Source organism: Ipomoea nil, unplaced genomic scaffold, assembly GCF_001879475.1.
Source record: "Ipomoea nil cultivar Tokyo-kokei standard unplaced genomic scaffold, Asagao_1.1 scaffold1043, whole genome shotgun sequence".
NCBI lineage: Eukaryota > Viridiplantae > Streptophyta > Magnoliopsida > Solanales > Convolvulaceae > Ipomoea > Ipomoea nil.
The window spans coordinates 5482383-5509739 of NW_017617471.1; the positions used below are offsets into that span (position 1 = coordinate 5482383).

General features: G+C 37.8%; 3 protein-coding genes, 2 long non-coding RNA genes and 1 pseudogene across 6 annotated transcripts; 3 read left to right on the forward strand and 3 right to left on the reverse strand.

Annotated features, from left to right (window-relative positions):
* Positions 1-6471: 6471 nt before the first annotated feature.
* Positions 6472-10323, reverse strand: LOC109181178 (receptor-like protein 12). Its single transcript, XM_019330932.1, has 3 exons — positions 9798-10323; positions 6732-9404; positions 6472-6632 (listed from the first exon to the last, which is right to left on the reverse strand). The coding sequence occupies exons 1-2, from the start codon at positions 10259-10261 to the stop codon at positions 6755-6757; spliced, it is 3114 nt and encodes a 1037-aa protein (XP_019186477.1). The 5' UTR covers positions 10262-10323; the 3' UTR covers positions 6472-6632; positions 6732-6754.
* Positions 10324-13911: 3588 nt separating this feature from the next.
* On the forward strand, positions 13912-16932 carry LOC109181180 (annotated as a pseudogene).
* A 281-nt stretch (positions 16933-17213) lies between these two features.
* LOC109181654 lies at positions 17214-17807 on the forward strand. The gene is made up of 2 exons (XR_002054241.1): positions 17214-17384; positions 17510-17807. It is a non-coding gene; the product is annotated as an uncharacterized LOC109181654 (long non-coding RNA).
* A 1701-nt stretch (positions 17808-19508) lies between these two features.
* On the forward strand, positions 19509-23248 carry LOC109181766 (transcription factor bHLH140). Of its 2 annotated transcripts, XM_019331678.1 has the most exons (7): positions 19509-19760; positions 19844-19980; positions 20407-20987; positions 21039-21359; positions 21515-22160; positions 22236-22406; positions 22488-22899. In XM_019331678.1, the coding sequence occupies exons 1-7, from the start codon at positions 19721-19723 to the stop codon at positions 22821-22823; spliced, it is 2232 nt and encodes a 743-aa protein (XP_019187223.1). In that variant the 5' UTR covers positions 19509-19720; the 3' UTR covers positions 22824-22899. The 2 variants fall into 2 exon arrangements, with proteins under 2 accessions (XP_019187223.1, XP_019187222.1); XM_019331677.1 differs by lacking the exons at positions 19509-19760; positions 19844-19980 and adding an exon at positions 23160-23248 and having other exon boundaries at positions 20402-21359; positions 22488-22860.
* On the reverse strand, positions 21338-23099 carry LOC109181769. The gene is made up of 4 exons (XR_002054266.1): positions 22643-23099; positions 22452-22547; positions 22198-22361; positions 21338-22089 (listed from the first exon to the last, which is right to left on the reverse strand). It is a non-coding gene; the product is annotated as an uncharacterized LOC109181769 (long non-coding RNA).
* Positions 23249-23631: 383 nt separating the features above from the next.
* On the reverse strand, positions 23632-26482 carry LOC109181768 (pyruvate decarboxylase 1). The gene is made up of 5 exons (XM_019331679.1): positions 25863-26482; positions 25599-25762; positions 24469-25119; positions 24258-24375; positions 23632-24158 (listed from the first exon to the last, which is right to left on the reverse strand). The coding sequence occupies exons 1-5, from the start codon at positions 26379-26381 to the stop codon at positions 23799-23801; spliced, it is 1812 nt and encodes a 603-aa protein (XP_019187224.1). The 5' UTR covers positions 26382-26482; the 3' UTR covers positions 23632-23798.
* Between the last annotated feature and the right edge of the window lie 875 nt (positions 26483-27357).

The following is a 27357-nucleotide window of genomic DNA, read 5'->3' on the forward strand; positions in this document are numbered from 1 at the left end:
TCAGATCGACCACCATTGAAAGTTTTTGGTGATTTGCAACTTTTTGGGAGAGGAAAGCCACACAATCCTTGATTGCCTAGGTAAGAATCTGGTCCAAATGTATTAAGTTGACTGCCGGTTGGAATCACACCAGAAAGTCTGTTGAATGATAAATTCAAGACTGAAAGGAATGTGAGTTTCACAAGCTCTGCTGGGATCTCTCCATTTAGTTGGTTTGCTGAAAGGTCTAAGGACTCAATCGTTTTCAGATTTCCAATTGTTTTGGGGATATTCCCTGTGAGAGCATTGTGTGATAGGTTAAGAAAGTAAAGTGAAGTGAGAGCTCCAATTGTTTCTGGTATAATCCCATGGAAATTATTGCATGAGAAATCAATAGATGTGAAGACTGTTAGAATTCTCACAAGTTCCATCTTCATCCCTTTCACAGTTAGCGTTACTTTAACTTGGTAGTTGTAATCACTTAATTTCAAGTAGTCAAACTTGATGTTATGCCCAGACTGTGCAGGATCTTCCTCAATAGTCATTCCTTTCCAATTTAACAACTTTGGGGAGAGTTCTCCAATGAAATTATTGGAAGCAACATCTATAATCTGAAGGTTTGGCCACATGTGATTGCCATTAACACAGTGAAGGTCACCATAAAATCCATTGGATTCCAAGACTAAGACACGCAGGCTTGATAAGTTCTTCAGTGGGCACGGAAACTTGTCTACAATTTTGTTGCTCCCAACATTTAGAACTTCTAATGATAGACAATTTATTAGAGATTTTGGAAATTTCCCTTGAATGAAATTCCTGTTGAGGTCTAATGTTTGTAGAGCACATGTAGTTGGGAAGGAATCGGGTATGTTACCACTAATTTGGTTTTCCCCAAGGTTTAATACTTCAAGTGTCCCAACAATGTTGAATAGACAGGATGGAAGCATGCCACTCAGCTTATTGTTGGATAGATCAAGAACCTTCAGATAGCTTGCATTGCATATGGATTCAGGAATTATCCCAGTGAAGCTATTATTTGACAAAGACAAGAAAGTAGCAACCGAAGTAGAACTTCCAAGATCAAATGGGATGGAACCATTGAAAAAATTGTTTGAGAAATCAAGATAAATAATTTGGCGAAATTCACTAACGGTAGATGTATGGACATGTGCAATAGGAAGTGGGCCTCGCAGTTGATTGGAGTGCAGGTCAAGCATATCAAGACAGCAGGGAAGTGTATAAGGCTTTTCAATACCATCTAAGAAATTGCAGGAAAGATCCAGATGATGTAGAGTTCCATTACCCACTCCCCATATCCAAGATGGTATTTCCCCTCTAATTCCATTGTCCGACAAATCTAATATTTCGAGGGCGAGCTTTTGGAGACCTTCAAACATTATCCATTCACCTAAGGAGTTGGAAGAAAGTAACAATTTACATAGATTTGGAAATTCAAAGAAGTACTTTGGAAATGACTTATTTAGACGATTAGAACTCAAATCGAGTCTTTCCAATTGCGAGACAGCAGATATATTCATATATTCATCAACAAGACCATCAATTGAATTGTGGGAAAGATCTAGTGCCGTCAATGATGGAAGTGAAAACAGAGATGAGTGTATCTTTCCACTTATGGAATTAGAAGAAAGTAACAGCTCACTCAGGTTTGGAAATTCAAACAAGTACTTCGGAAATGACCCATTTAGACGATTAGAACTCAAATCGAGCTTTTTCAAATGTGATGTAGATACATTCACATATTCATCAACAAAACCATCGAATGAATTGTAGGAAAGATGTAGCCTCTTCAACGATGGAAGTGAAAATAGAGATGGGGGGATTCTTCCAGAGATATAATTTGACCCTAAATTTATGAACACAATTTTTGAATAGCCTTCAAAATGTTTAGAAGAAAGTGGACCTGTCAGGCCATTAAAAGAAAAATCTATGCTAGTAAGGTTCTTTGACGATTGAAAATTTGGGATTGAGCCAGTGAATTTGTTATGCGAGAAATCCACATAAATGAGACTGGTAAGTTGTGCCATGGTAGAGGGAATTGATCCACTGAAATCGCAACCGTAGAGAACGAGCCTAGACAAGTTGCTAAGATTACTAATGGAGGGTGGCAACGAACCAGAAAATTGAGTGTCACCTACTGAGATCGTCCTAAGTGATCCATTCTCAGGAAATGATGGGAAACCGCCACTAAGATCAATATTCGATTCCAAATTCAATTCCTGTAAACCATGTATCAGAAATATCTCTCTAGGAAATGATCCCGATAGATTACAATGACTGAGGCTCAAGGTGATGAGGTTAGAGAAATTGGCTAAGAATTTTGGATCTACTACTGTACTGGAAAGATCAACACCATCAAGATAAATTTTTCTAAGTTGAGTCGAGTTCTCAAAGAATTGGTTTAAATTTGGAATCTCAAGATCTAGATTTGAGAGGTCAAGAGTTACCAACCTTGTGAGTCTTGATATTCCATTCGGGATCTGCCCTCCAAAACCAGCATTTGACAATTTGAGATATGTCAAGTTGGTAAGATTATAGATCTGAACTGGAATTATTGAAAAGGCATCGAATTGGTTATAAGCCAAATTTAGCCTCTCAAGGTATCGAAGACTGAATAGAGCACTCGAACTGTTAATACCATCGTAAATGGCTTCATTGTCGAGAATCAAGCTGATGACATGACCTGAGATGTCACATTCCACCCCGGGCCAAACACAACAGTCTGTGCTGGAGTTCCAGCGAGCAAGCTTGGTTGAAGCTGTTGAGTAGGTTGAGTAGTAGTCCAGGCTCTTCCGGAACTGCAACAACAACTTTTTCTGATGGCTCAAGCATTGGGCTGGGGCTTGGGCTGCCACCATTTGGAGCAGCAAGCAGGAGGATATGAAGAAGAAAAGGCGGCATTCAAGGACTGGAGTTTTCATGATATTGCACAAACTAAACAAAATTAAAAGGCTCAATCTATCACAATTTTGGAATGCTTTGAATTCAAGTGAATAATGAGATTATATACATATCAAGTTTCTTTAGTCTAACTTTGGCTTCGATAGCTGCCAACCTTAGATTGTGAAGGTCATCGTCGTTTACGTTAAGTCATCATGTCAAGTCGGAGTCGTCTGATCTTGACTAGCGGTCAACCTTTAGCTTATAGTTCACGGTGATAGGTATTGCAGAATTGAAGACGACGAGTCTGGTTTCTGAGAAAGTGAGAAGCCAATAATAGCTTGTAATTCACGTTGATAGGATGTAATCTCCAATCTCAAAGGTTCACCGCCACTCAACATATAAATGCAAAGCCTCATAATTCCCAGAAATTAGTCTGTCTTATATGGGAGAGAACAAATATAATGTTGCTCAAAAATCCTAACATCACCATCAACAACTAGGCTGCGAATCAAAGTGTTGTACACTCCAAAGTGAAGCTCACGTCTAGATGTCTATAAAACTTGTTTTCAAATGTGCATCGTTATTCTTGTTGCCGTGAAAGAATAATTTTTTGAATATTCTTACATGCACCTCTTGACGGTGCAAATTAAAGTCTTCTCCAAATTATTCAATTGTGGGACACTGCCACACTGGTGATTGATAAGTGTTATACATACCTACATAAAAATATAAGGAATGTTATATATTATAAAAGTTTTTGTATCAAATTATAAATAATGTATTAATAGAAGTTATGAAATGTGTGTAAAGGTGTATTCAATCTAGGGTTTTAAAGATTTTTATAAATTTTTTAATATGAAAAAGTTTTTTAAAATTTATAAATGTTTTTTAAAAATTTATAAATTGTGTCCTGCGTTGTGGAGTTCATCTTATTATTCTTTCTGGTCTCTCTATATAGTTTTGAGTGTATAATTACATAAGATTCACGCGAGAATATGTCCAATTTTACAACACTAGTGTTCTATTTCTTCAATAGTTCATTCTACCCTTCCCAGTTCCCACCATGCGCTTTTATTTCATCTAGGACAACTCTAATCTATAAACCAGTCACTTGTGTAATAATGATCAATACAGATTGAATCAACAAGTAATGAATAGAAACTGTGCAGTCGTGGGGTTTGCCTATGAACTAGTTCAGAGAGCATTGCAAAAATAAGTTCACATATACAAATATACAGTCAAGCAATCAAGCAATAAGGAGACGCAGGGAATTTGTTAACCCAGTTCTTAATAAACCATTCCTATGTCTGGGTGTACCACACGAACAATTGCCTGATTCTTCATTCAAGATCAACTTTAAACGTTTTAATTACCAAAACACAGTGATTGAGCATAGAACTCCAATCTCCTAGACTACACCATGGCCCTCAAAAGGAGAGTTACTTCTTGAAGAATCAGTGAAAGATCTCCTGATCAACCAAGTTAAGGCTCCTCCTAAACTGTAGCTCTCCCGGGTTGGGTTCGTGTGATTAGGCCGCCTGAATGCACCAAAAGTTGAAGATAAACTTGACTTGAATTTTGATCATCAAGTTGCTCAATTTAGCTCATCGAATCTGCACACCATTGTCTCTGAAAGTTTCTGTGTAAAATCTTTAATCACCTTGTGAAAGAGGCGAACAAGTCTTTATATACTCCTTCCAAAATAATCTATAACAGATTAAACATCTTGAACTTTGTCTTGAACAATCTTTGATTCCGGTTCAACCTTCAGTGTTTAGTCTTTAATGTTCAGTCTTCAGTGACTTGTCTTGAACTACCATATTAATATTAGTACAGACTCGATTTAACTAATTACAAGGACTGAACTATATCTTGAACAACTATTTTGTTCCATAAACCATAACAACATAGAGGGATAAAAGATGCTTCATTTATTTTGTAACTTCTTTTCTCAAGTATTTATTTTATTAAGTGTTGCTAGCAGCGAGTCACGAACAACGTAACTATTGCTCCTTTAGAGCGTTTAAACATATTACTATAGGCTTCAGAGGATTATTCAAATGGTATATTATGGCTACACCATGAGCAACTTGGCAATGAGGATGCTCAGCTCACTCCTCTGATCTGTTGTGCCTTGGTGCTGGCATAATTGCCATGCATACCCAATGGACATGCTTGGAGGCTGAATTATTGTATAGACAGAAAATTCTCCTTATCAGTACAGGGGAATGTTTCATGCATTATATTATCAACCATGTTCAGAGGGTCAAAGAAAATGATCGGTTCGAAGCAGAGGTGGAATTCTAGATGAATGAATAAATCAGACACAACCATTAAAGTTGAAGTTAAAATTAAATCAAATTATTAGTCAAAAACTAAATTAAATAAAAAATATTGTTATAATATATGACTAAATTGAGAATTTAATTTAATATTTTTGTTTTGGTGACAATTGTCATCTCCCAAAGCGGACACTATTTGACTCTTCTAAATCTTGTTCTGCTAGCATCAACAATCGGGAGCCTCAACATATCTTGTGGAGAGGCCTCAAGAACTGTCATTCTCATTTTTGCAAATTGACCAAGATTGATAAGAAAATCAGCACACATATTTTCTTCCCTCATAATCTGCGTGAAGATAACCCCCTCAAATCCTGAGACAATGAATTTACAATCAGAGATGAGCGTGATGGCAAAGTCACTAAGGTCATGGTTGTCACTCATTACCTTGACCCACCGCCTCTGAGTCCAATTCCGCAACTAACAGCCCGAAACCCATTCTTTACCAAGTCATAAAACCTCCCTTAGGCCCCACAACTCAGCAAAGAAGCTATTTGTGACACCCATGTTAACCACCGATCCACATGGCTTCACCCCCATAAGCTGTATTCCTTTTAGCCAAGAGTCTTACCGCTTTTCTCGCAAGAACACTAACCATATCAATAACCTCCTTGACATTCCTACGAACTTCATTGAACACTTTGTTGTTCCGTGCCTTCCACAGCCCCCAAAGAGTGTAGGAGAATTCAACCCCCAAGTTGTCCCATCATTGAGTCATTCTTGACTAGAGCAATTATCCTTAACCCAATATGTCGGGCTAGGAGAAGCACGCCGACAGTCTCGTGCTGCAATACAACCTCGGAAGTGGTGATCAAGGCTCTCCTCCTCCTCCCTACACCGGGCAATCCACGTTGTCAGTCAAGTGCCTGTTGCAGCGTTTCATGTTAGTTAGAAGCTTCTAGTTGACCATGAGCGACACAAACAACTTCACTTTCTCCATGCAATTGATCTTCCATATCCAGGCAAACTCTTCCATATCCATGCAGACTCTTCTCCCCCCTCCTAATTACCTGCAATCAAATTAAAAGCAAAACGAACCGAAAATTTACATGACGACAAAGATTGCCAACAAAACTTGTCAACCATGACAAAGTTAGCCAAGATTGGAATCGCCCGAATACACTCAACGAGATCATGCAAGAGGATGTCACTGAGTTTTGGCAGGTCCCAGCCCCAATTATCACAGATGAAATCACTCACTTTAGGGCAAAAAAATATTTACAACATGAAAACTTACAAACGCAAAAGATAGATTTAAAATTTTTATTAATTAAAAAAAATAGCACAAAAACATGCAACACCTTCAAAAGTTATTACACTTAAATATTGTCCAGATGATAATAACACAAAAAAATGCATGCAATGAGAGGTATCACCACCATAATCACTGATCCCAGCAGTCTGCATTCATACCTACAAAAGTGAAGTGGATAAACATGAAAAAGTGTTTGGTGTGTGATCAACGGTGTTTATATGAAAAATTTATGCCATATTGGAAGTAATCAAGATTACCTGAAAGTTGCAGCTTAAAGTTATCAGAACCTGTTCCTGCGAACTCTGCGTCTTGGTCCTGGAGATTTTCTTCCGCGTTGTCGGGGACCGAATAGCCGTATTAAAACTTCGTCAAGTTGTTGGTATGCTTCCCTGCATCTCTTGTTATGCAAAAGCATCCATAGGTACGCCCCTAATCCCACAGCGAATCCCAAAGCACAAGTTACATATTCCCATTTGATCTCAGAGGGGCCACCATCAAATTCTATCTCAGATCGGCCGCCATTGGAAGTTTTTGGTGATTTGCAACTTTTTGGGAGAGGAAGACCACAAAGTTCTGGATTACCCAAATAGGAACTTGCTTCAAATGTATTGAGTTGATTGCCGGTTGGAATCACACCAGAAAGTCTGTTGAATGATAAATTCAAGACTGAAAGGAATGTGAGTTTCGCAAGCTCTGATGGGATCTTTCCATTTAGTTGGTTTGCTGAAAGGTCTAAGGACTCAATCGCTTTCAGATTTCCAATTGTTTTGGGGATATTCCCTGTGAGAGCATTGTGTGATAGGTTGAGAACATAAAGTGTAGTGAGAACCCCAATGCTATCCGGTATAATCCCATGAAAATTATTGCATGAGAAATCAATAGATGCGAAGACTCTGAGAATTTTCACCATTTCCATCTCCATCCCTTTCATGGTTACCATTAATCTATCCTGGTAATATGCATTACCAATATGAAACCTACCATCGAAAAACATGATATATTGTCCCACTTGCGCAGTATCTTCATCAATAGTCATTCCTTTCCAATTTAACAACTTTGGGGAGAGATTTCCACTGAAATTATTGGAAGCAATATCAATAATCTGAAGATTTGGCCACATATGATTGGCATTAACACAGTGCAGGTCACCGTGGAACACATTGGATTGCAAGACTAGCACACGAAGACTTGACAAGTTCTTCAATGGGCATGGGAAGGTATCTACCATTTTGTTGTTCCCAATATCCAGAACTTCCAATGATGAACAATTAATCAAAGATTTTGGAATCTTCCCTTCAAAGGAATTCCTGCTCAGGTATAATGTTTGTAGAGCACAGTTGATTGTAAAGGAATCTGGTATGTTACCATGGATTTGATTTTTCCCAAGGTCTAATACTCGAAGACGCTCAAAACTATTAAATAGACAGGATGGAAGTATGCCACTCAGCTTATTTTTGGATAGATCAAGTATATCCAGAGAGCTAGCATTGCATATGGATTCAGGAATTGTCCCAGTGAAGCTATTATTTGAAAGAGACAAGAAAAAAGCATTTGTAGCAAAACTTCCAAGACCGGATGGGATGGAACCATTGAAACAATTGTGTGAGTAATCAAGATAACTATATCCATCAGTAGGGGTAGGTGCAATTGGTATTGGGCCTCGCAATTGATTGGAGTGCAGGTCAAGTACAGTAAGACTGCTTGGAATTGTATAAGGTTCTTCAAGACCATCTAAGAAATTGCAGGAAAGATTTAGATGATATAGAGTTCCATTACCCACTCCCCATATCCAAGATGGTATTTCCCCTCTAATTCCATTGTCTGACAAATCTAATCTGTTGAGCTTTGGAAATCCAAAGAAATATTTCAGAAATGACCAATTTATTAGATGGTTAGATCTCAAGTGAAGTCTTTCCAATTGTGAGTCAGATACATTCACATATTCATCAACAAGACTATCAAATGAATTGTTGGAAAGATCTAGTGTAAACAATGATGGAAGTGAAAATAGAGATGATTGTATCTTTCCACTTAAGGAGTTGGAAGAAAGTAACAGCTTACTCAGCTTTGGAAATTCAAATAAGTACTCTGGGAAAGACCCATTTAGACGATTAGAACTCAAATCGAGACTTTCCAATTGTGAGTCAGATACATTCACATATTCATCAACAAGACCATCAAATGAATTGTCAGAAAGATCTAGCCTCTGCAATGATGGAAGTGAAAACAGAGATGACTGTATCTTTCCACTTAAGGAGTTGGAAGAAAGACCCAAGTCACTTAACTTTGGAAATTCAAAGAAGTACTCTGGAAAAGACCCATTTAGACGATTAGAACTCAAATAGAGACTTTCCAATTGTGAGTCAGATACATTCACATATTCATCAACAAGACCATGAAATGAATTGTTGGAAAGAACTAGTATATGCAATGATGGAAGTAAAAATAGAGATGATTGTATCTTTCCACTTAAGGAGTTGGAAGAAAGCAACAGCACACTCAACTTTGGAAATTCAAAGAAGTAAATTGGAAATGACCCATTTAGACGATTAGAACGCAAATTGAGACTTTTCAATTGTGAGGCAGATACATTCACATATTCATCAACAAGACCATCAAATAAATTGTTGGAAAGATCTAGAAAATGCAATGATGGAAGTGAAAACAGAGATGGGGGAATTCTACCAGAGATACAATTTGACCTTAAATTTATGTACACAATTTTTGAAAGGTCTTCAAAATGTTTAGAAGAAAGTGGACCTGCCAGGCCATTAAAAGAAAAATCTATGGTAATAAGGTTCTTTGACGATAGAGAATGTGGGATTGAGCCAGTGAAGTGGTTATTAGAGAAATCAACATAAGTGAGATTCCTAAGTTGTGCCAAGGTAGAGGGAATTGATCCACTGAAACTGCAATACCTGAGATCGATCCTAGACAAGTTGCTAAGGTTACTCATGGATGCTGGCAACGAACCATAAAATTGAGTCTCTGCTACTGAGATCATCCTAAGTGATCCATTCTCAGGAAATGATGGGAATCTGCCACTAAGATCATAATTGTAATCCAAACTCAATTCCTGTAAACCTTGTATCTGAAATATCTCTGTTGGAAATGATCCCTGAAGATTACATTGACTGAGGCTCAAGGTCTTCAGGTTAGAGAAATTGGTTAAGAATTTTGGAAGTACTACTGTACTGGAAAGATCAACACCATCAAGATAAAGTTGTCTAAGTTGAGTGGAGTTCTCAAAGAATTGGTTTAGATTTGAAATCTTAAGATTAAACTCCAATTCGGTATCAGTTGAGAGGTCAAGAGTTACCAACCTTGTGAGCCTTGATATTCCACTCGGGATCTGCCCTCCAAAATCAGCTTTTGACAAATTGAGATATGTCAAGTTGGTAAGATTATAGATCTGAACTGGAATTGGAGTGAAATTGAAGGTGTTGAAAGCCAAATTGAGCCTCTCAAGGTATTGAAGACTGAATAGAGCACTTGAACTGTTAATACCATCTGAAATGGTTTCACTGTCGAGAATCAAGCTGATGACATGACCTGAGGTGTCACATTCCACCCCAGCCCAAACACAACAGTTGTCATGTGTGCTGTGGTTCCAGCGCGCAAGCTTGGTTGAATATATTGGGTTGAACTTGAGGCTGCTCCGGAACTGCAACAACAACATTTTCTGATGGCTCAAGCATTGGGCTGGGGCTTGGGCTGCCACCATTTGGAGCAGCAAGCAGGAGGATATGAAGAAGAAAAGGCGGCATTCAAGGACTGGAGTTTTCATTATATTGCACAAACTAAAGGCTCAATCTATAACAATTTTGGGATGCTTTGAATTCAAGTGAATGCATGAGATTATATACATATCAAGTTTCTTTAGTCTATAGTTGCAGCTCGTTAGAAGACTTGCAGGGATAAATTTAACCATAGATTGTGAAGGTCGTCGTCGTTTACGTTAAAGTCATGATGTGAGTCGGAGTCGTCTGATCTTGACTGGCGGCCAACCTTTAGCTTATAGTTCACGGTGTGTTATAGATTGTTGGGTTGGGGCTTCCCTCCTATGTGGTAAATAGCTCAATTTGGACCAAGCCTATTTTTATCCACTATAATATATTTATATATTTGTGAGCTTGTTGGAGAAGTTTGCTGACAATTATTAATTGTCTTGGAGAATGTGATATACTGATATGGGTAGAAGTTGAAAAGTGAAAGTTGGGGCAGATGTGAAGAAGAAGGAAATTTTTTTTTCTTTGTTTCACATTACTTTTGCAGCATGGATGTGACAAGATTGAAAAATGGATTTCATCATTCAATTCCCATTTCGGTTGTCAGCATGAAAGAGGGAAAATTAAATGCTTTTGGCATGCATGTGAAGGGTTGACAATTTCTTTCTTTCTCTTCCATTTTGGCAGCAACTCACAACTATAAAAGGAGCAATATTCATTGTTCAAATACACCATAAATTTCCACAAGGTTCTTCTTTCTTCATTCGGCTGAAGCAATAGGCAAAAGGAAAGAAAAATTCATTCTTCTTTCTTTTTTGTTCGTTCACGGCCGTACGTAGCAGTTGAAGGAGCAACATCTATTTCTTCTTCCTTTTGTGCTATTTTGTCGTGGGTTTGCCTAGCTTGTTTGGTGGCACGGCGGCGGCGTGTGTCGGCAGGTTTTGTCGCACGTCTGATGAATTTTCCGTGAGTTTGCCGGAGATCTTTGGGGTACTTTCTTTATCAAATATTTTGTAGAGGTCAGTTATTTGTTCCAGGCATCTTTTTGGATACTCTCGTAATATTTGTATTCTATTCACCTTGCTCGTGGTGGTTGAATATTTTGAATACGAGATATTATTCATTTTTAGGCCTGTGAACGTGATAGAATGTATTTGGCCTAGAGTTGTTGTATTTGATATTTTTAGGGTGTTTGGCTCGGGTGGTAGCCAGCAACTTTGTACCCAAGATTTGTTATAGTGGAATATTGTGTTGGTGGTGGTCCGTGGTTTTTCCCCGTGATTTTGGAGTTTTCCACGTAAATCTTGTGTCCCCTGTGTCTATTATTTATTTTGGCTATTTTGTACCATATCGTATTTGCGCTCTTGTCGGTCCTGTGATTTTATTTATCACAGGTAGTGGGATTTTTCCCAACATAGATATTGCAGAATTGAAAACTCTGGTTTCTGAGAAAGTGATGAGAAGCCAATAATAGCTTGTAATTCACGTTCATAGGATGTAATCTCCAATTTCAAAGGTTGACCGCCACTCAAAATATAAATGCAAAGCCTCATAATTCCCAGAAATCAATATGTTTTGTGTAGCCGCCAGTTTATTAAATAAATATTAATTTATTCCACATCTATTAATAAATTATATAAGAAGTCAATATTATTAAATTTTTAATGTGAATATTAAAATATGTTGGCATAATCATATAAATTAATAGGTTGTACATTTCAATCACTGCAAATTGAACATCCTATTTGTTCGTTGTACTCAATTTTTTAGCAAGAAATCAGTCTGTCTTATTAGGGAGAGAACAAATATAATATTGCACAAAAATCCGAACATTATCATCAACAACTAGGTTGTGAATCAAAGTGTTGTACACTCCAAAGTGAAGCTCGCGTCTAGATGTCTATAAAATTTAATTGTTTTTAAATGTGCATCGCTTTTCTTGCTGTCGTGAAAGAAGGGTTTAATTTTTTGTGTATTTTTACATGCACCTCTTGACAGTGCAAACTAAAGTCTTCTCCGAATGAATTAATCAACTATAGGACAACGTTGGTGACTGGTCTTTGATAGTGCATGCAAATTAATTACACCACCAACTGCCAAGTCTTCTTGTCTGTTGTCTCTCTAAGTCTTCTTATACCCCACTACTACAGTGTACTAAAGGTTAAAAAATATTATCATCTTATGCATGTATTTACTAGGCTGGAAATCAATGTCTTAGTCTTTGAAGTGAAACCTACGTCTTAAGTATTGCAGCTGTTAACTATAGATTGTAAAGGTTGTGGTTTACGTTAAAGTTGTCTTAGTAAAGTGGTGTGATCTTGACTGGTGGTCAACCTTAGCATGTAATTCACGGTTGATAGGTTTTGCAGAGGAGTCTGGTTTCTCGGAAGCCAACCTTAACTTTTGCACAACTTTTATGAAATTAAAAATGCAAAGCTTCATAATTCCCAGAAATCAAGATGTTTATGAGATCAGATATGTTTTGTATAGCGGCCAATTTATTAAATAAATACTAATTTATTCCAAATTTTAATGTTTTAGCTTGTGATGGGAGAAGAAATATTGGCCGCGGATAGTTACGAAATTAAATGGCAAATAATTTTTTTTTTTGACTGGTGCCAGATTCTTATCCTAATACTAGTGTAGAATGGTTGTGAAAAAAAATAGAATATTAATTTTTTAGAATGTACTGTATTCTGGGTGTTGGTAATAATTAAACATATAATCTTCTAATAAAGGATCATATTCAACTTACTCGATCATCTAGACGCGTAATTTATATTTTAGATCATTTTTATGGTAATAGATGTTTAAAGTGAATGCAAATTCAGTTAATACTCATGATTTTAGACAATTAAAAAAAAAAAAGACATGATAAAAGAAAAGAAAAAAAAACAACAACAAACAAAATGCAATAAATAAATGTTTGTGCAGTAAAAATTCTAAATTATATATGAATTTTTATTTATTTTTGAAACATTAAAAGTAATTGTAACAAATATGGTTTCCCTAATTATAGATGATGTGGTAAACAAGTTGGTGTATGCAAGTAAATTAATGTAAGTATGCGAGCTCGGGGAATTGACAATAGGACAGAGGGTCCCAATTTTAAATATGTCACTGATGAGAAAGATCTAAATGACCTTATGCATAAGGCATTAACATCGTGTTTGGTTCATGGAATAGGTCGGGAATGTAATACCACTCTCAGGAATAGATTTATTCCATTGTTTAGTTTGTTTTTTCATGATTGGAAATAACATTCCCGGGAATGAACTATTCCCTTTGCAGGGGGGAATAGTCATTCCTAGGGAACCCCCCTAGTATTAACTATTCCCAAGTATTTGGGAATAAATTTTGTACTCTAATACAAAAATACCCTTTTGTGTGTGTGTGTGTGTGTATCTCACCACTGCCACCACCATCACCATCACCGCCACTGCTACTACCACCACCACCGCCACCACCACCGCCACCACCACCACCACCAACACCACATATTTTTATAAGGATATTTATGTCTTTTAAAACATATATCACTTCTATTCCTTAAACCAACCAAACACTGTAATATAATTCCTAAAGTCTATTCCTTCCGCGAACCAAATAATAAAATACAATTCCTATTCTATTCCTTGCATATTCCATTCCTTATGGAATAACATTCCTATTACCTCAAAATTCATTCCGTGAACCAAACGTGATGTAAATGCGCTTTATATGGAGGGTTGAAGGGGCACATGCCGGGATTTTGTTAGTCACGTGTCTCACATGCATTGAGGAGGTCAAAGGCATCGCTGATACGTCCACATGCGAGGAGATTCCTGCCATGTCCAATTTCAATGTGCTCGGGTAGAGTACCTTTGGTTGTATCTGCCCTCTAGCATAAAACCTTACTCTCTGGGTAATTGGTCTGTAATCTGAATCATTAAGCTTGAGAATATCATATTGAGTGCAGGGGGTAAAGGTATCAACAAGTATTGTCTCGGTGGGGTGAGTTCGTGTCCAAGCTCGAGTTGGGTTAGATCGTGACTATGTCGGACTTGCTCGGGACTTGACCAACGCAGCGTATGATGTTTATACCTAGTCGGCCCACAGTCGTACAAGCAGGGGTATATCCCATCAATAGATGTTGAAAAGAAAGAGATTTTTTTTTTTCACAAATAATTTTCATATCTCTAAATTATTAATTTTTTTAAATAAATGTTTAGTCACTATAATCTTGTGGTCCAATGGTACCAAGTTGAACTCCCACATGGGAGGTTGTGAGTTTGAGTCTCATAACAGATACTGTATTGTAATAGAGTTAATGATATTTAAAAATATATATATAAGAAATACTTTTTTTACATGATTTTAATTTTATTATAACAAATAATGAAGTGATAGAGAGAGTTTTTTTTTTTTTTTTGAAAAGAAAGTAACTAATTCATTAAACCATAACATGAAACGTTTACATCAAAGTTCGAGTCAACTAAAATTCAAATTTAACTCTTAATTATTCACAATAACATGAAATTTAACCATAACATGAAACGTTTACATTTGCACCCTTAATTATTCACAATAAGAGTAAATTATCAAAATGGTCTCTTGACTATGTTAACTTCACTTTTTCGGTCCTAGTCATTTTGACTTGGCTAATTTCATCCTTAGACTATCAAATTTGTAACCATTTTGATCCTTCGGTTACTTAAGGCACCAAACTCCCGGCAAGTATAAGGGTAATTAAGTAATTTTAGTATAATAAGTCGTTTGTCAAAATCCTACAATGGCATCAACATCGTCTCAGAGCATGTCGTCACTTCCATCAGTGCATCTCCTTCACATGGCAGTTGCTGCCGGAGGAGAAGCACGAGTTTCTCCTTCACACTCACCGTCTTCGGCTCCTCCCTTGATTTTATTAGAAAATGCCATCAAGATTCTCCGGAAAAGCCAAGATCGCCTACTATACACCAACTCTGGCAGCAGATCTCTGGACTCCCGCGGCCACCCCTGGGAAGCAATTCCGTTAAATGACCCCGTCACGTTTGAGACATTTGCCATAGACTCCCAAAGAAAGGAAGAAATCATGGCCGATATCAAAGATTTTGCAAATGGTTAAGCCTTTTAACAGAGGACCAGATGAGCTTGGAAAATGGGTTACCTTCTCTACAGCCCACCTGGCACTACAAAGTCCAGTATGCTCAGGGACGGAGCCAAAGGGGGGCAAGGGGGCAGGGTGCCCCCCTCACCCCATATATAATCTTTGTATGTATATATGTATATATAGTATATGTTTTAGTATTAGTATAAAAAAAACTAGTAAATGTTAATAAGTAAGGAGTTAGATTAGTTAGTAGAGCATATATTTGGTAATAGGAAAGGTCTTGGGTTTAAATCCTTGCATTAATATAGATTTATATATTTTTGATTCCTTCCCCTATGACTTCAACACGGTCACTTTTTTAATATTTAACACACACACACACACATAAAATATTCATTTTCTATTCAAATTATTTTATCAAATTAATTATGTTTCATATTTTGTTATGAATATTTTTAGGGAAAAGGGTCAAATAGGCCCTCGAACTTTAACTTAAAAGTCAATTAGCCCCCTAAACTTTTTAAAGGTACAATTACACCCATCAACAATTCATTTAGGTGCAATGAAGCCCAAAAACAAGTTAATGACCACAGGTCATTAGGGTTCAGGCCACCTTCCGGCGAAATTTCTGACAAAAAAAAAAGTGACCGACGAAATTTTCGGCAAAAAAGTGACCGGCGGCAACCGTTCGTCGGTCACCAGTCACTTTTTTTTTTTTGCTGGAAATTTCGCCGGTCACTTTTTTTTTTTTTTCCGAAAGGTGGCCTAAATCCTAATGACATGTGATAGCAGGTCATTAACTTATTTTTGGGCTTCATTGCACCTAAATGAATCATTGATGAGTGTAATTGCACCTTTAAAATGTTTAGGGGACTAATTGACTTTTAAGTTAAAGTTCAAGGGCCTATTTGACCATTTTCCCATAATTTTATAAAGTTTCGATGTGTTTTATTTTTCGCACATATCCAACAATATTTACACCTATATTTCTTAGGTGATAGTTATAAAAAAATAAAAAATAAAAAAATTCTTAGGTAATTTATTTATTTTTTTAAAATTATCTCTTTTGTTTTAATGTTTCGATTTTACTAGAAAAAATTTCTGAATCCGTCCTACTTCTTCGCCCCCCTCAATCGAATTTCGGGCTCCGTCCCTGAGTATGCTCACAGAGATCAACGCCAAATTCCAACTCCAAAAGCTAATTATGAAGACAAGCTCCAAATCCATCATAGTAATTAAGGACATTATTTGCTCCATCAACCTCGCCAATAGAAAGAAAATTAAACCAATAATTATGGCAAGACAGGATAGAACGACACCACGACGGAACCACCAACACCATCACCCTCTCCAGCATCTTGAACTTCAAAGACAGATTGTGATCCTGCTACGACAACGAAAGGATTTTTGTGTTCACCACCAACCCTGTCGAGAAACTCGATCCCGCATTGCTGCGCATGGGGAATGAACAAGCACATCCACATGAGCTAATATACTTTTTCGGCCCTAAAAAACTTAGGCTACGACGACGCCAATGTAGAGAACAACCTATCCAACGAGCTAAATGATGTAATTGAGGCGGTGGAGATGATGTTGGCGGACATCAATCAGGTGCTAATAAAGAATTGGTGCAGATTTTGAGAGGGAGAACATAGATGAACAGTAAATTTCCAATAATATCCCTAAAAAATTGCCTTCTAAGTTGCCTGAGGACCAAAATAGTTAAAAATTAATATTTCAAGGATGTAATTATCCAAATCAAAATGACTAGGACTAAAAACGTAAAATCAAAATAGTCGAGGGATCATTTTGATAATTTACTCTTCACAATAATTATGAGACTAAAAGTTTTTTTGAATATTTTCAAAAAAAAAAAAAAAAAAAAAAAAAGAAGAAAAAGAAAAAAGAAAAAAAGGAACAATTCCCATTGAAGGCACTCACAAGTCACAAGGCTCCAATTGTAAGCCCAGGCCCAACGACCTGGCCTTCACTGGACAGTAGTTAAAGTGCCGAAACCTAATTTTTGTGTTGCTAGGGTTCTTTCTCAAAGCTACCGGGGGTGCGTCTCTGCTTCTGTCACCATGAGAGCCAAGGTTCGATCTTTCCTTTGCCTTTAACCCTTTCATAAAAATATTACCTGTAAATTTTGAGCCTGGACTCTGTTTAAGTTTATATGCGAGAATTAATCTTTTATTCTCCTCTCCTTTGTCTTTGACAGTGGAAAAAGAAGAGAATGAGGAGGTTGAAGAGGAAACGCCGAAAGATGAGACAAAGATCCAAGTAGAATGGTTCGATAAGTTCCAAAAACAAAATTGGAGTAATTTGTTTTCGTTTGTTTAGAGTCTTTAGAGTATGAACTCAGTTCGTAATTCTCTCCTGTTTTGGTGATACATTTTAAAGTTTCAGTTTTATGCACTTGGTAGTGTATTTATTTAGCTTAATTATGTTTCTGAAGGTTTTTGGCACGTATATTACATTTTTATGCATTTGCTATTGATTTTAACCATTTGAGATTATAGGCAGTATCCTGATATTCTTATCTCATTGGATGTGGTTTGATCCATATTCAGCTATTCTTGTTCTGTCAACCTGAATAATCCAATTCTGGTTGGGTTTACTTTGACACTATGATACTATCTAGCTGTTAGTCATGCTAATTTGATATTGAGATGCTTAGTATGTGTTAAGTGCATTGATCTGTAGCTGCTTGAGAGTGGAGGTAGTTACCACCCAGGCATTTTTTTAATACATTAGGTTTCCTAGCTTACATTCAACTAATCCTAAGTCTCCAGAACTTGTGGCGATTGAATGATAATGTGAGTCACTACATCAATCCCCAGGTTCTCACCCCCTTTTTTGTACACTCTGTGCATGATGGGATGGGTCTTCATCACCTCTGATCATCCCGTATCCCAATGACACGTTCTTATGTTTATGTGATGTGGTTCTGTCCAACTTGAGTTATTCTTGTTCTGTCCATGTGAAAAATCCATTCTTGTTCTTGAGACTAACACTTGTCAAGCAGGCTAGCAGCTTAATCTTGCTAAAGCCATTGAGATGTTGTAGCAAGGGGGTCATGCTAATTGCCAACCTATCAACAGTATCAAGCACAGTGGATTAGAAAGTAGCTTAGCATCTTATGTTTGAGCATGAGAAATTAATATTTTTATATATGGATGGTTTATGCTGGGATTCAGATAGTCAGTAATTGGAAGCCCTGCTAGTTTTAATTGGGAATATCTTCTTCACCCTAGGCATCGTCAGTGTCTTGATGTTTAGGTGTGCGTGCTTTAAGGTGAATTGACCATTTGAAATCTCATCTGTCTTTGGGTTTCTGCTAATTTTGAAGGAGTTGCCATCAGATTAGCTTATCACTAAAGGATTATGATATGTGCTTGAAGCCAGTTAGTTATTTATCCAGTGGAATCAGTCTAGTATTACCACAATGAATTGCATGCAAGATCACACATGCAATGCTCTGTATATGAATGTTGTTGCAGCCATTTACAAATTATTACAAAATCCATGTCTAAATAACTTTAAAAAACATGTTTCAAAGGACAAGCTTGAGGCGCTTGCCTGCGTGGCTGTTCATCAGCTATGCCTAAAGTGGCAATTGGATCACACTCAAATCTGAAAATCATGAATGGCTAATACAATAATACTAGATATACACAGTTTTATACATAACGCTATACAATTGACAATAGCTCCAGCCGCCTTGTTTATTAACTCTTAATATGATATGATATGCAAATTCCTTAATAATCAATAAATCTCTTGAAATTATTTGATCACCTGACCTCAAGTCATGGCCGAAGGCAACAGGGTGGGTGGGTTCAAACTCTAACTCAAACATCATTAGAATATGGTCTATAAGGTGTGAATTGAGCTTCTAGTAGACATAGTAAAATTGGGGAATGTGAGACTTGCGATTGGTTGGGGTTCAAACTCTACCTCAAACATCATTACAATATGGTCTATAAGATGTGGGTTGAGCTTCTTGACTTCTTATACACATAGTAAAATTGGGGACCGCGAGACTTGCGACTGGTTGGGCTTCTGCATATAGTAAGTTTATTTACCACCTTTAGAGACAAGACCGTGCGACTTACAATTTACCCCTTTAAAAACTTTAGGCGGAGTCCTGCGAACTAAGATTAATCTTGAATAAGTTGAGATTTTTTTTTCCTTAGACTAAAATGATTGTTGAATCCAATTTCACAAATTATTTAGTTATTTTTAATCAAATTTAATTCGGGTTGAGCATAATTAGAAGAGTAGTTTAGCTCAAATCATAAGTATAAAAAGACATTTCAGTCAATCAAATCCACCGTGTATGTGTTTTGGCCTGACGAGGTTCCCGTACGGCCGTACCCAAACCTTGCGGAAGTGTCGAATAGCACTGTGAACCTGGAGTTAATTTGCCATGGAAAAAATGGATATTGATCGCGACACTGAATCCGGAGGTCAATTGAATACTCTGATCGACAAAAGAAATTGTTTCCATTCCTTTAAACTTCTTACCGTAATTCTTTATTTCTGAAATTAGGGGAAAATGGAGGAGCAGAAAAGAAGCACAGTGCAGCAATAATGGTGGTATTGGTGGGTGCGCCGGGTAGTGGAAAGTCTACGTTCTGCGATCAGGTCATGCGCGCCGCCTCTCGACCCTGGGTTCGGGTCTGCCAGGTTCGTCTTCTAACTTTTTTCTTTATGGTGTATCTATGTCTGCGCATGCATCAATACACTCTTCTTATTGTATTTGAGATGTTCGACGAATTTTCTGAACGGGAAATTTCATTATACTCTTTCGTGTGCATATCTTAGTTTAGTCTTGTTTCTTCAAACAGGTATTGTTACTTTGAGTTTCAAATTCGTATGTGTATCTGGTTATGTATACTTTATAGCACTGAATTTTTTCTTCAATCATGGTTTCTCACTTGTGGCTTGGAGAACTATGTTAATTACTAAATGGGGTCTAAGAAGTGTGAGAGACATGGCTAGCCATAATAGAGAAGAGGATTGAAACAAAATACCTGCAATTTGTTATATAAATAGTGTGGGGTTGCTGTGATTTGTAATTGGAATGAGAAGGTTTTTTTCCCAATTGTGTAGGATACAATTGGGAATGGCAAGGCAGGGACAAAGACACAATGCCTGACGAGTGCAGCTACTGCATTGAAGGATGGTAAAAGTGTATTTATAGATAGATGCAACTTGGATATAGAACAGCGTGCAGACTTTATGAAGCTTGGTGACTCAAAGGTTGAGAAGCATGCTGTGGTGCTCGATCTTCCTGCAAAGATTTGTATATCTCGGTCTGTAAAACGCACTGGGCATGAAGGAAAACTGCAAGGTGGGAAGGCTGCTGCCGTTGTTAATAGGATGCTTCAAAAGAAAGAATTGCCTAAGTTGAGTGAAGGATTTGCACGGATTACATTTTGTCAAGATGAAAAAGAAGTTCAAGCTGCTATTGATATGTATTGTGGACTTGGTCCATCAGATTCACTTCCATCAGGTTGTTTTGGTCAGAGGAGTTCAAATGCCAAGGTTCAACTTGGTATAATGAAGTTCCTTAAAAAAGTAGATCCAGCGGGAGATGCTGTCCCTGAGGCAAGCACTGTTTACGAGCATATTCCTGATCAAGAGAACAAAGATAAAAATTCCAACCAAGGAGCAGAAAATGGTACTTCTATGTCAGCTCCTGCCTCCAAGGATGTGAAGAATGGTGAAGACCTAGATAGTAGCTCTACCTGTGCTGCCGGTTCTTCATACAATGTTCCCACCTTAGCATTTCCTTCTATTTCTACAGCAGATTTCCAGTTCAATCTTGAGAAGGCATCTGACATCATTGTTGAGAAAGTAGAAGAATTCATGAACAAACTTGGAAGTGCTAGGCTTGTTTTGGTGGATTTGTCCTCTGGATCAAAAATACTTTCCCTGGTCAAGACAAAAGCTGCAAAAAAGAACATAGACCCTAATAAATTCTTTACATTTGTTGGTGATATAACTCAGCTATATTCTGTTGGAGGATTACGCTGCAATGTAATTGCTAATGCTGCCAACTGGTAAACATTATAAACATTATTACTTGTTGTGTACAGGTCTGTCTCCTCATGATCAGTTGTTAAAGGGAGAAACCAATAATTTCATTGATTATATCCCTATAACCACTGGTAAATTTGCTTGTTAGAAAGATGATCTAAAGATTAGCTTTGTGCAGGCGACTTAAACCAGGAGGCGGAGGGACAAATGCTGCTATATTTAATGCCGCAGGTCTTGCCTTGGAAAGTGCAACCAAAGAAAGAATTGGATCCCTAGCACCTGGAAAAGCTGTTGTGGTTCCTCTCCCTTCATCATCACCCTTGTTTAGTAGGGAAGGTGTAACTCATGTGATACATGTTCTTGGACCAAATATGAATCCCAAGAGACCAAATTGTCTAAACAATGACTATGTCAAGGGCTGCAAGATTCTTTCTGAAGCCTACTCATCACTTTTTGATGGATTTGCATCAATACTGAGGACCCATAGAGAGTTCTCCAAGGAAAGTTCTGAGGATCCATTTAAATCACAAGATCAACAGGGCAGAGGTACTCAGAATGGTGATCAGAAGGCTAAGAGGGAAGCTGCTTTTGAACCTGAGAGAAGCAAAAAATATAAAAGCTTTTCAAAAGAACTTGGACCCAACACCAAGTGTCCTCTTGTTACAAGCAACAACCCTGAGAGAAAAGATGAAAAGCATACAACCAAAACTTGGGGATCATGGGCACAAGCTCTTTATGACATCGCCATGCATCCTGAAAAGCATAAGAATGATGTTTTAGACACATCACAGGATGTTGTTGTTCTGAACGATATGTATCCAAAGGTTAATACTCTCTTTCTTTCCTCCATTCCCTTCTTACCTGAGTCTTTTTAAAAGTGAAGTCCATTCTTCTGGCAGGCACAAAAGCACCTGTTGGTGTTGGCACGAGTTGAAGGTCTTGATCGTCTGGCGGATGTTTCCGAGGAGCATCTCCCATTGCTTAAGACAATGCATGCAGTTGGACTGAAGTGGGCAGAAGAGTTTCTGAACGAAAATGAATCCTTAATATTCCGTCTTGGATACCATTCGGTATGGTTTTTAATTGATTGTTACTTAAATTTACACTATTTGTACCTTCATATCAGTGATATCACGCGTCCCTTCCTGCAGGTCCCCTCAATGCGACAACTGCACCTTCATGTGATCAGCCAAGATTTCAACTCAAAGCATCTGAAGAACAAGAAGCATTGGAACTCATTCAATTCCCCCTTCTTCCGGGATTCAGTTGATGTGATAGAGGAAGTCAGTCAAAATGGAAAAGCTACCTTGAATGATGATGAAAAGGTGCTCGCAATGGAGTTGCGTTGCCATAGATGTCGTAGTGCTCATCCCAACATTCCCCGCCTCAAGGCACATATTGGCTCATGTCAAGCCCCATTCCCTTCTTTCCTGCTCCAAAATGGTCGTCTAGTGTGCACACCAGGTAAGATGCAAATAGGTTCATGAATTGCTCCCTATCATAATCCCATGTCCACTATGAATTCGAGTAACAGTAAAATATCTGTAGTTTTGGCCTTTGTCTCATCTCTTATTTGGAGCATGTTTGGCACATGATTCATCCAATCAAAATGGAAAGTGCAGGAATAGGACGTCATAAAGACTGAAAATGAAGAACATTTATTAAAAAAAAAAAAAAAAAAAAAAAAGATTACTGTTCTATTGTATGATTTATAAAATGTAATATATAGGGATAATAGAGTAATAAACCAAAATAGTCAAAGAGACATAATACCACTAATATATTTGGGAAAAAAAAAATCATTATTAATATATTCACCTGACCTGCATGCTTTTGCATGTGAATGTAGTAATTACGAGAGGCACAGACCACGCAGTTGAGAAAGTTTTAGTGGGGAGCTAGGCTGACACGATGTGGCATCACAAACCAAAAGTCATGCTTTCTCAACCCTTCATTTTCCATGAATTAAACTTTGATAAAGTGATAATGACGGTCATATATTCGCAAAATTTCTAGAAATATGGTACTTGAAGAAAGTTCCAATGGTTAATAGTATTCGCACTCTAGTACTGATTGCACCGTCGTATACGACATTCTCATTCAGAGAAAAAAGAACAAATTTATGTGAGATTTAAGACTTCCACCGAGTATGAAGGCCTGTTTATGATTAGGACATTTCCTATGAAGGCGACAAGTCAAAATTTCCACGCTGGTCGGGCCCTGCCAGAACTGACTACGGTTTAAGGTTATGAATTACGACGCATCATTAAAAATATGAAAGGGCCGATGCCGGTGGGCGGAGAATTTTGAAAAACAGGAATGGTAAAAAAAATTCCGATATACAGATGAGCAATAGTTCAATGATTACACTCTCGTAAGTAAGAGTAGGAAACTTGAAAGTTGTTCAAGGTAGACAAGCCAATCCCCCTTTGTTATTTCCTCCCTCAACGACACTTCACAGTTTACTGAGGGTTTGGAGGCCTGCTGTTAGCTGCAGAGACCCTAGAACCCCATTCAAGCAGCTCTTTGCTCGTATCATCCTTGTGAACAATCACTTCAATAAAGCACAGACAATCCTTCTTGGCTCCGGTTGCAGTCTCAATTGCTTCAACAAGCTCCTCTTCATAAAATACCTTGGCTGTCCAGCACTTGCCCTCACCATTGTGGATTGCATCCATGAATGCAGTGTAGTTCCAGTTCTTGATGACATTGTAAGGTCCATCATGGATCTCTACTTCAATTGTGTAGCCACCATTGTTTATCAGGAAAATGATGGGTCTCTGACCGCAACGCAGCATTGTTGACACATCCTGAGCTGTCACCTACAAGTAATTGACATTATGGTGTAGCCGTGTAGGCGCAGAATACATACATAGCATAATAACATTCTGTTTGTATTCTACAAAGCAAAAGTTATTTACCTGAAAGCTACCATCTCCAATGCAAGAAATCACCCGCTTCTCCGGTGTAGCTTGTGCATACCCAAGAGTTGCACCTACAGACCATCCAATAGATCCATACTGCATTTGGAACTCGTATCTGCAACCAATAGTGAATAGGCTATTAGGTCACAAGGCAATAAAGCAGAAATCTGCAATTTCGTTTGAAATTTGCATTCTTTCTAGTGCTTACCCACATCCTTGAGGTAATTTCAACTTTTGACAATTGAACCATGAGTCCCCTGTCTCAGCAATAACAGCTGTTTCACCTGACAACATTTTCTGGATGTGCTGGAAAAGAACATTGACCCTTAATGGCTCCTTCGGCTCACACTTGAGTGGTTGGCCTTCAGGGACAAAAATCCTAGAGTAATTCTCATAAGCTGTTTTGTTGTGCTTAAGTCTCTTTGCAAGTGCAGAAAGGAAATCCTTCATTAGAACACAGCCAAATGCAGGACCATTGGCAATGGTCACACGATCAGGTTGCACAATGATTGCCTTTTCCTTCTTAAGAAGCAAAGAATAGCCAACCGAGCTGTAGTCGTTGAATATTGGTCCCGCAAACAAGTAAGCATCAGCTGATTCAACAATCTCAGCACAGAAGGCAGTGCTCACTGCACCCCAGTAGGTTCCAATGAAATGCGGATGGTGCTCAGGTACTAGCCCCTTAGCAGAGGGCATAACAGCCGTGGCATACCCACAAGAATCTGCCAACTCAACAAAGGCTTTACAAGCTTTTGCAACCCGCATTTTTGGCCCTCCAACCAGCACTGGCTTCACAGCTTTGTTCAAGAACTCTGCAGCAGCCTCCACTGCTGCCTCCAAACCCATCTGATTACTCAATCTATACAACATAGAAACAAACATAAATCAATTTGATCACATTTATTGCAGAAGATATGACACACATTCAAACAATCAAGAACACCCTATTGATACTACAGCCACCTGATAAACAAAGAATGTAGATCTCATAGGAAATTGCAAATAAGCAGAAAGCTATCATTCAGTCTCCTTTAGACAGAACAATATGAGATATCAACATATGGAAAGCCAAAATTCCTTACAGAGTATATCAAAATGATTTTAGCAATCCTATGTGGCCTACCTACCCAAATTGAGCTTAAACCAAAAGAATATGCACACATATACAAGGTATTCTCAACTTAATATACATTGACTATAAAATATATAGTATCACCATTCCATTTTATCTCCATGACAATAAACTACCATTTCTTAGTTTATTATTAGTAATAAAGCAGTTGATTATTTATGGAAAAAAGATCTAGCACAAAAGCAGAAGGTTGAGAGGGAACATACTTGGGGTTAAGTGAAAATGGAACCGGTTCACGAATAAAGGTGGGATGAGGGATCCCTGCCAAGTTACAGCCGATGCTTATGTAAACCGGCTTGCTCTCCTTCAACGCCGTCGATATCGCCGTATCGATCAACTCGTGAGCATCTTCCAAATTGTTCACCACAGCCTGAAGAAGAAAAGGCATCAATAATATTATACCTAGATTTTATAAATAATATAATGAGGATATTCGATTAAGCAACCATAATTGTGTATCAAGGAGAGACCTGATAGCAAGTAACCGTTTGAAAGCACCGGAGCTCCTGGGTAAAATCGGGTAAACCGATAGTGTGGTGGAGGATCCGGTTAGTTCCGTAGTCGTTCGAGTTGGGACCACCGACGATGCATATGAGCGGGAGGTTTTCACTGTACGCGCCGGCGATAGCGTTGAGGACGCTAAGTCCTCCGACAGTGAAAGTGACGACGCAGGCTCCAACACCGCGGGCCCGAGCATAGCCGTCGGCGGCGTATCCGGCGTTGAGCTCGTTGCAGCAGCCGATGAGTCTGAGCCCCGGCTCCGCAATGAGGTGGTCAAGCAGAGTAAGGTTGAAGTCCCCGGGGACGCTGAACACGTCGGTCACCCCGATCTGGACGAGGCGGCGCGCGAGATGGCGGCCTAGAGTTGCCTCAGCCGAGCTGAAGGCAACGGGGGTTGAGTGAACCGTATTGACGCCGATTGTCGGCGCGTTGGCGACGTCGCCGCTCCCTGGCTTACAAGCTTCGATTGATCCGATCTTAGTATCCATAACAGCAACAAAAGAACAGTTGAGAAATGGTGTAGTATCTTCCTGCTTCTTCTACAACTTTCAGTGGAAATTCGTATAGTGTGTGACACAGCTACGAGAAATGGAAGTGTATATATAGGTGGCGCAAATTGAGGACGAAGAAAACCAGGGGCGGTTTTTATTTCGAACAAAATTACACAGAAAAAGTACTTGTTGGTTTCGTCCTCCAAAATATTCCATTTGTCTCATTTTATCTATCTTACTTAGTATTCATTCGTCAAATATATTTAATAATATTTTTAATATAATTTTTAAATATATAAATTTTATATAATAATTTTAAATTTAATATTATAAAAAATTAAATTATAAATAATTTCAGTAAGTATCTCAGCGCTATACATAAAATGCGATAGAAAGAGTATTTTTTTAATGATACATATTTGTTACACATACAACAGACAAAGATCTAACCTTCAAAATAACTATGTAATAACACCCAACTAATAATAAAAGTTTATTCTTCAAAACAAAATAATAAAATTTTATATCATTATAGACTCAATTTTATAAAATATTCAATGAGTACGTACACATACATGCACATAATTGCAGGCCATAAAATACGAAGCAAAGGTGGCAAAAGACACCAGAAAGGTTAGGTAAACTAACGTGGCATGTCCTATAATGCTATTTAAATATATGGGTTTTTTCAATCATGTTGTTGTTTTTTTGGTATTTTTTTAAAGGCAAATTATTCCATGAGAGTGTATTACTGATCCTCAATAGTGAGACTGGGTTGAATTTTTGATAAATATTATATTTTTCAGTTAAGTATTATAATTTTTATTATAAGTAGTTTTTCAATGTTTAATATTATATTTCATTATTTTGATTTAAAAGTATCCATTATTAGTATTTCATATTTTATTTTTTTCTCATAATTAACTATTCAACCATAAATATTACAAAAGTATTACATTTTTTACTAGTATTA